This window comes from Hipposideros armiger, unplaced genomic scaffold (assembly GCF_001890085.2).
Source record: "Hipposideros armiger isolate ML-2016 unplaced genomic scaffold, ASM189008v1 scaffold_443, whole genome shotgun sequence".
Classification (NCBI taxonomy): domain Eukaryota; kingdom Metazoa; phylum Chordata; class Mammalia; order Chiroptera; family Hipposideridae; genus Hipposideros; species Hipposideros armiger.
Window position 1 is genome coordinate 454,432 of NW_017731793.1, and position 9,093 is coordinate 463,524.

Consider the following 9,093-nt stretch of genomic DNA (forward strand, 5'->3'; position numbering starts at 1 on the left):
ATATATATTTTCATGCATTTCTGGTGTAAGTTTAAATATGAATAACAATAAATAGAAACATGCCCCAGTAAAAGAGTTTTTTCAATATATATCACTCTAAGAGTGAGTAACCTGGCTGACCTTGAGATCGCAGGTGGTGTTGAGCAGCAGGTTGGAAGGTTTGAGGTCACGGTGCAGTACGTTAGCTGAATGGATATACTTTAACCCTCTGAGTATCTGGTAAAGAAAATAGCAGATATGGTCGTTGCTGAGGTGTTGTGTCTTCAAGAGCTTGTAGAGATCTGTCTCCATGAGGTCCTGTACTATATATCTGTTTGGACAGGTTAAGGTAACACACCAAATAGCTGGTCACACTTCGCAAAACACTGAACACAAAATGAACTCTTTCCCCAAATGGTCCATTATTAATTACATCATGAGGCCCACAAGGGAAATGTGAAACTGAAAACTTGGTATATACCCTTATGGAAGGTATCTGAAATAGTTAACTCCTCTTGAGACAAGAGGCATTATACCTGCCTGATATGACTGATTATGGGTCTAAACTGAGACCTGAAACAGGCTGTTACGGAAATACTGGCCAATCTTGAAGTTTCGGCCTCCCTGTTCTACATGTTATTCACCATCAATAAAGCTCCTCCAAGGCTGGTTGGAAAGGGCTGGGAGAGGTCATCATACATTTCCTCCTCTCTCTGACCCACCAAGAACTTATAATGTCTTTTACTTCCTTTCTTGTTCCCTTCTCCTCCTCAAAAATCAACCATAAAACTTTTGGAAATACAGGCCTAACACATATTGCTACTAAATTCAACCCTCAGTTTATTTGCTTGACTATTCAATTAATGTTAAGATCCTAAATAAATAAGATTATGGGAAAGTCATGCTAAGAAGGGACTTGTGCTAGTTTTGCCCCTCTTGCTTTCTTGCCTATCCATGTATCTAAGCATCTAGAATTTTAGCTATGGCTAACTTCTTTCTTATAGAAATTAAATTATAAAAGCCTTTAGCTTTTAACTTCACCATAATATTATTAGCAATGTTTTTGCATTGTTTATTCATTTCTGTGTAAATATTATTGTATATCTCCTACAGATTCATGCTAGATGGGATTCAAAGGAAACTGACTTGAAAACTTGTCATCTGAAAGAGACTTGATTTTTATGACAAAAGGTAAAGCAGGACAACAGGTGGTAGCGGCAGGAGGCATTTCACTTAAAATATCACTCGAACTTATTAACAGAGCTGTTTATAAATAGAAAGGGCTGCCTAGAGACAGTGAGCTGCTTCTCCTGGGAGGGGCAGAATTCAAATTAAGCAAACTGGTAGGAATGCTGTACTAGCCAAAATTGGAATTTTCTTCTGGCAGGTCCTCTTTAGTATACATAATGCCTCTATCTTTCGAGCGTAGTCTTTACACAGGTAGCATTTTCTGGACCTGCTTAGTCCATATTTCTAAATGTTGGTCATAGTTAATAACAATTTCAGAGCTGATTTGCCTTCAAGATCATGAGGGCTAGTACCTTAATTTTAAAGATGAGAAAACTGAGACCTAGAGGCAAAAGGACTTTGTCTAAGATCAGGACAGTCTGCATTTAACCAGGTGGTATCTAGGGTACCCTCTTTCTTAGTTCACAGCTCTTTCTTTTCCTTTCTACCATCATAACCAACCAAACCTTGAACGGAGATGATATTAACCAAGATTTTCCATAACTACATTTAAAGAAATCTTTACTGAAACTGACAAGAAAAAAACATTAGATTTGCCAAAGACACTAAAAATAGTGACATAATAAAATGAAGTGGAGAAAAATTTTATATAATGCAAGTGTTATAGTAAATGGCAAACAGATTACAATTTCCCTTTAAAAGTGCTTCATATAGGGAGTATTTGAGATCTTGCTCCCAGGCATATGTTGTCTGTTTGGCTCAAATAAACTCTTATAAAAATAAAAAAAATAAAAAATAAAGTGCTTCATATACTTCTCCTTTAATCTGGTAAGTCCAGGACACTTCAAGTTACATTTACTAAACAAGGTGACCAAGCAGTGGAGTCAGCTGTCTGAAAAGGATACACATCTTTCATTTGCTCGATGGTTGGCGCTCGAATAATATCATTAATTCCAATGATGTTCTCATGTCTGAAGCGCAGTAAGATTTTTATCTCCCTCAGGGTTCTCTGGCAGTAGGTCTGGTGCTCAAAAGGACTGATTTTCTTGATAGCTACTCGAACTTTGTTGACATTATCATAAGCAGAGCTAAAAAAGAAAAAAAGGAGGGGGGAGATGATATTAAAAGCAGTTTTTAGAACATTTTGGCAAAAAGAATGCAAACTGGTAAAGTATTAAATGTTTAGCACTCTGTAAATACTTGTTTCATACACATGAAGGCTACATGTATATTACCCACCAAAAGGCCTCAAGCTAGGGGGGATGCAGCTGGCACAGTATAGCACATACTGAATCTCAAACCTAACAGAGCCTGGCCCTGTTAACTGTGGATGACCATTTTCATAAACCCAGCAATATGGGTTTATGCCACATATACACAATAACACTTTCCCACTGTTTTTAACAACGACACTCTGGTGAGAGTAACCATTTCTGCCTCCAAAACAACTTCTTACTGTTATATCAGATTCCTCTCACTCAGCAGAAACATTCAAATGACCATCAACTACATCTTCATCCCTAAGAAAAATGGACTCGAGGACATTCTGAATGCTAACACCAACTTTGTCTTACTTGCAAAATGACATGACTCTTTCCCCTCACCCGCAAAGACGTTTAACCAAGGTATTTGGGTAGTCTTATAACAAAACCTATATTCTTCAATACTTTCATAGCCGTAACAAAGGCCCAGTTCTTCCCAAGTTGTCCTTATGGTTTGAATTCCAAGCAAAAGCAATAATAATTGTATCTTAATTTTATGATGAATTTGAATCTTGAATATTATTATCTATATTATGATCAGTATTCTACTGAATCTTTTCTATAAGAGTTTTTCATGTTATCTGGTCTATCGATTGAAGCAATGAAATGTCACTGACAGGCAGTAAGACATTCTTATTTTCTCATAAGTGCAAGAAATATAAAACAGTAAAATAAGTTTATTATCAAATTTGTGCTTCTATAATATTTATCAGTCTACTTATTCTGAGAATTATTTGATGCATTTACCTGACTCCATCACAAAACTATGCTGTAGGGGGGACCTTATCCTAGTCATCTTCAATTCTCCCACAACACCATTAATATACTGTACACAGGTACACCCAATAAAATATATTTCCTTAAATAAAAGAATCATTACTCAAATCTTATTTTGCTTTGGTTTGCTGAATGAAGGCCTAAACTACTAATTCTCAGATAGGCTGCCCCAAAAAAGGGGCATGTTGCTTAAGCAAGTTTATTCAATATTGGGAGTATTTTTAGAAAGTTTTGGGATAATTCAAATCATAGAAGGATCATGAGGACAACAGGAACATAGGTTAAAATCGCTGTAAAATATTGTTTACAATATTAACATTATAAATTTCTAGTTTTAACTGAAACTTGGTAATCAAATATAGCCATAAATTTGTTTTCAAGAACAAGGCTGTTGGGGGGAAGGGTTTATGGTCAATGTGCCCCTCCAAATTGTGTCAACACTCAGTGATGAAATAAACAACCAATTGACCTGTTTTATTAAGTGAGAAAGCATGAAGTCATCCTCCTTGAACACCTGAAAAGAAGGTGTGACCCTGTCTATGGAGTTGGGTCTGTTCCTGTCTGTTCTATTAACTCCATTCTGTTGCCTTTTTGGTTTACACTATCTGCTGAAGAGCTGATCACAAAGAGTTTACACTCTTCTATAATTACTCTATATTTGCTCATTTCTCAGTTTTTATATATATATATTTTATCATACCTTCTACCACAAATTATTTGGCATCTCTAATAGTGTTGGTTCTAAAATCACTTTGGGAGGGCCAGCCGAGTGGTGCGTTGGTTAAGAGCTGGCTTGGGACACCAGCTCTGAGCCTCAGGGCCCCGGTTCGGATCCCAAATGAGGGCCAGTGACACTGCACCCTCTACAGCTAAGATGTTGAACAACAGCTCAACCTGGAGCTGGGCTGCTGTGAGTCGTCAGCGATGGTGTAGGCTACAGCCCCTGCTGCAGAGGGCTGCCATAAGCTACCGTGAGCTGCCGGCAGCCGGTGTGCAACTGCCTCACCTGGGGAGAGTGTAATGATAATACCAACATGGACCAGTGAAGCAACGTCTTCCATAACTAGACTGAAGAACAAAAGGACAGCAACTTGTCTGTTCCCTGTTCCGGATTCCCCAACGCTGTTTCCCTCCCCCAACTCCCCAATTAAAAAGAAATCTTAATAAAAAAAAAATCACTTTGGCATTACCAATCCCGTTTCCTTTTTCTCTAAGAATTTAATCTTTGCTCATCTCCCTTCTCCCAACTACTGCCATGCTACAGCTTTGGCTTTAAATGTGTCTCCTGTCAACAACTTATGGTTGCAGTTTGGGATCTTAAACCCATCTGTGACTACAGTCTTTGGATGGGTTAATTTTAGATATTCGTATTTTTCTTTTAACTGATAAACGTGCTCTTTTTAAAAATAAGAATTCAAGGTTAAATAAATTGTTCAAAGTGAAAAGAATGAAGAGAATTTCCTAACTCATCCCTTTAAGGTGAATAATTATTAAAAATAAATAAGTACCTCCAGTACCGAAATGACCATGTAGGAAGACCCTGAACTCACCTCCCACAAACACATCAAATTTACACCTATAGACAGAGCAATTGCTCCTGAAGAAGAAATGAAGGCTGACTAAACAGCTTCTGTACAACAAACAAGAGAAATCACATAGGAATGGGTAGGACAGATGGAGACAAGGTACCACGGGAACCCCATCCTCAAAGCACTGACTTGCAGTAGAGAGGGATCACTGAAGGGCCTGTGCCCAGATCTGCCCACCCTGGGGTACAATGAAAACAAATGGTTTAAAGGGCACCTAGACTATACCGGAAAGACATCCATTTACTAGCCCTACAGCACCTTCCGAATGAGATGGGAATTGCAGCACAACTTTTTTACACCATATACAAAAATAACTCAAAACTGATTAAAGACTTAAACATAAGACCTTAAACTATAAAACTCCTAGAAGAAAATAGGCAGTAAATTCTTTGATATCGGTCTGAGCAATATTTTTTTTGGATACATCTCCTTGGGCAAATGCAACAAAAGCAAAAATAAACACATGGGACTATATCAAACTAAAAAATTTTTGCCCAGAGAAGGAAACCATCAACAAGACAAAAATGAAACTAAATGGATGGGATATCTGCAAATGATATATCTGGTAAGGGATTAATATATTCAAAATATATAAAGAACTCATACAACTTAACATAAAGAAAACAAACAATCCAATTTAAAAATGGGCAGAGGACCTGATTAGACATTTCTCTAAAGAATACATACAGATGGCCAACAGACACATGAAAAGATGCTCTACATCACTAATCATCAGGGTAATGCAAATCAAAACCACAATGAGGTATCATCTCATACCTGTCAGAATGGCTATTATCCAAAAAGATAACAAATAAGTACTGGCAAGGATGCGGAGAAAAGGGAACCCCTGTACACTACTGACGGGATAGCAAATTCGTACAGCCAATATGGAAAATAGTATGGAGATTCCTCAAAAAATTAAAAAAAGAACTTACATATGACCCAGCAATTCCACTTCTGGGTATTCATCCAAAGAAAACAATAATTTGAAAAGATATATGCACCCCTACGTTCACAGCATTGTTTACAATAGCCAAGATATGGAAGCAACCTATGTGTCCACTGATGGATGAATAAAGATGATGTGATACATATATACAATGGAATTTACTCAGCTATAAAAAAGAATAAAATCTTGCCATTTGCAACAACATGAATGGACCCAGAGTATTGTGTTAAGTGAAGTTTGACAGAGGAATACAAATATCGTTACTATCTCACTTTTATGTGAAATCTAAAAAAACAAAATAAATGAACAAAACAAACTCATAGATACAGAGAACAAACTGTTACTTATCAGAGGAGAGGGGGTGGGAAGTGGGGGTCTGGGTGGAAAAGGGGAAGGGGATTAAGAAGTACAAACTTCCAGTTATAAAATAAGTCATGAGGATGTAATGTACAGCATAGGTTATAAAGTCAATAATATCATAAAAACTGTGTATGGTAACAGATGGTTACTAGATTTATTGTGGTGATCACTTTGTAAGGTATATAAATGTTGAATCACTATGTTGTACACCTGAAACTAATATAATATTGTATGTCATTTATAATTAAAAATTTAAAAAATAGAGTAAATAATTGATGATAAAGAACAAAAACCAAAACTAAAGAGCAATTTCATTTATAAGCACAAGCTTTAATATCAACAAAAAGTAAATAAGTAAATATAATTTGACAACAATAAAAATAATCTATTATGGCCAATATTTACGAATTCAAAAATAGTTCAATTAAAAATAAGACATCATGTCAAACAGACATTTCTCCAAAGATGATACGCATATAAAAAGTTGCTCACTCTCAAATTATTAGAGAAATGCAAATCAAACTCACAACAAGCTATCACCTCACACCCATAAAGATTGCCACTATCAAAACAAAAAACAAAACAACAAAAAAGACCCACAAGAAAAAAACCCCCAAAATAAGTGTTAGAATGTGGAGAAACTGGAATGTTTGTATACTGTTGGAAATGTAAAATAGTCCAGCTACTATGAAAAACAGTATGAAAGTTCTCAAAAAATCAGACATAAAATTATGATCCAGCAATCCCACTTCTGGGTATATATCCAAAATAATTCAAAAAAGGATCTCAAAGAGATATTGGCACATCCACGTTCACTACAGCATTGTTCATAACAGTCAAGGAGTAACCCAAATATCCATCGATGGATGAATGGATAAAGAAAATGTGATATATACAGATACTAGAATATTAGCCTTAAGAAAGAAGGAAATTCGGTTCGCGGCGAGTGGCTCAGTTGGTTAAGAGCTCGCTCAAGAGTGCAAGCTCTGAGCAACAGGGTTGCTGGTTCGATTCACGGCCCGAGCTGAGCTGCCGCTGAGCTGTCAACTTCTATCACATGTTACATCATGGATGAACCTTGAAGACATTATGCTAAGTGAAATAAGCCAGTCACAAAAGGGAAAATACTGCATGATTCCACCCATATGTGGCATCCAAAGTTGTCTAACTCATAGAATCAGAATGCAGAATGGTGGTTACCAAGGACTGAGGGGAGGGGGATATTAGGAGATGGTGTTCAAGGGTACAGTTTTAGTCTTACAAGATGAAAAAGTTCTACAGATCCGTTGCACAAGAATGTGAATATACTTAGAACTACTTGACTGTATATTTAAAAATGGTTAAATGGTAAATTTTGCATTATACTTTTTACTACAATTAGAAAACAAAATTTTTTAAAGGGGAAAAAAAATCAAACATTTCAATAGATGTCAAAAAGGAATGGTAGTGGTTACATGAACCTACACATTTGATAAAACTGTACAGAACTAAACACACACTCATACAAATGAGTGCATATAAAACTAGTGACATATGAATGAGCTCTGTAAGTTTCATCAATGTCAATCTCCCAGTTCTGGTATTATAAAGTAATTATGCAAGCTGTTACCACTGGAAGAAACTGGGATCTCTTTATATTTCTTACAACTGCATGTGACTCTACAATCATCTCAAAACAAACAAATAAACAGCTTAAAAAGAGGTCCATCAATAGGGGTCTGGGTGTCCATACAGTGGAATACCATGCAGCCAGCTGAAAAAAGGAATGACATGGAAAGAGCTTAAGGATCTATTAAGTGAAAAGAAACAAGGCCTAGCAGTAGATAATATGCTATCTTTTTTCTAATAAAGAATAAAAGGAAGATACGTATTAGTATTTGTTTATGCTTGCATATAGAAAGTCTGGAAGGATACACAAAAAAGTAATATGAGTGGTGGTGGAGGGAGGGACAGAATACCAAGCTGGAGTTGGACAGATAGGGCAACAAAAATATTTATTGTATACCTCTTTATATTGTTTTGATGGAAGAGCCAGGTGAACCTCTTTAAAATGTATTAAAAAAATTTTAATTAGAAAAGAAACAAAACAGCAAAGTACTAGTAGAGTACTGAAATACTCTAAAGGAAAAAGCACAATTATTTTAGAGTTCTTGACCAATACAAAAATATCTGAAGAATAAAGTATTATTGGAAAAAGTACAAAATATCTTAATTTAACCTCATTCCCATGTGAGAGAATAATCTTTAAAAGTGGAGTTGGGTATATTATTTAAACGAGACATACACAAACACCTGAATAAAGGGGGAAACTTTTACCCAGCACTGGGTTAGTATCTTCTATGTACCGAGGACTATTCGAACAGGATACAAAGGTTATAAATAATATTCTGTCCTTTAAGGAGCTCCAGCTTTTGAAATCACCCAGCCACATTACATAAATGCAGCCTAAAATCCCAGATGAGTTCTATACTGAGATTAATCAATTGTGCAGAATGGGAAGGGTGCAAGGTGAGCATACCCAATTCTCAAGACAGATTCCTACTATTCATCAATAAAAGGGCATCAACTATTGATATAAACAATACAGGTCTTAAAATAATTATGCTGAGTGAAGCCAGGCCCCCCAAAAAGTACTTCTAGTCATATAAAACGCAAACTAGTCTAAGGGGACAGAAAGTAGATAGATCAGTAGGGTTGCCTGAGGCTGGTGGGAGGGACTCCACAAATGGGAACTAAATAACTTTTGGAGGCAATGATTATGTTCAGTCTCTTGATTGTGTTGATAAGTTTTGACACATACCCATGAAACTATGAAACTGTACACTTCAAATATGTGCAATATATTGTGTATTACTTACTTCTTAAAAGAGCAGTTAAAAAAAAAGGGGGGGGGGCGGCCGAGTGGCACGATGGTTAAGAACTGGCTTGGGACGCCAGAGGGCCCCAGTTTGGATCCCACATATGAGGGCCAGTGACACTGCCCTCCACA

At 36.5% G+C, this 9,093-nt stretch overlaps 1 protein-coding gene across 1 annotated transcript in view; it reads right to left on the reverse strand.

Moving 5' to 3' along the window:
• The window catches only part of MAPK1 (mitogen-activated protein kinase 1), a 104,964-nt gene that overhangs the window by 38,139 nt on the left and 57,732 nt on the right, over window positions 1–9,093 (reverse strand). Inside the window, exons 2-3 of the mRNA XM_019665450.1 lie at window positions 2,073–2,255; window positions 121–310 (exon numbers count right to left, since the gene is read on the reverse strand). Coding sequence (XP_019520995.1) covers window positions 121–310; window positions 2,073–2,255 — 373 coding nt within the window. The remainder of the gene's footprint in view (window positions 1–120; window positions 311–2,072; window positions 2,256–9,093) is intronic.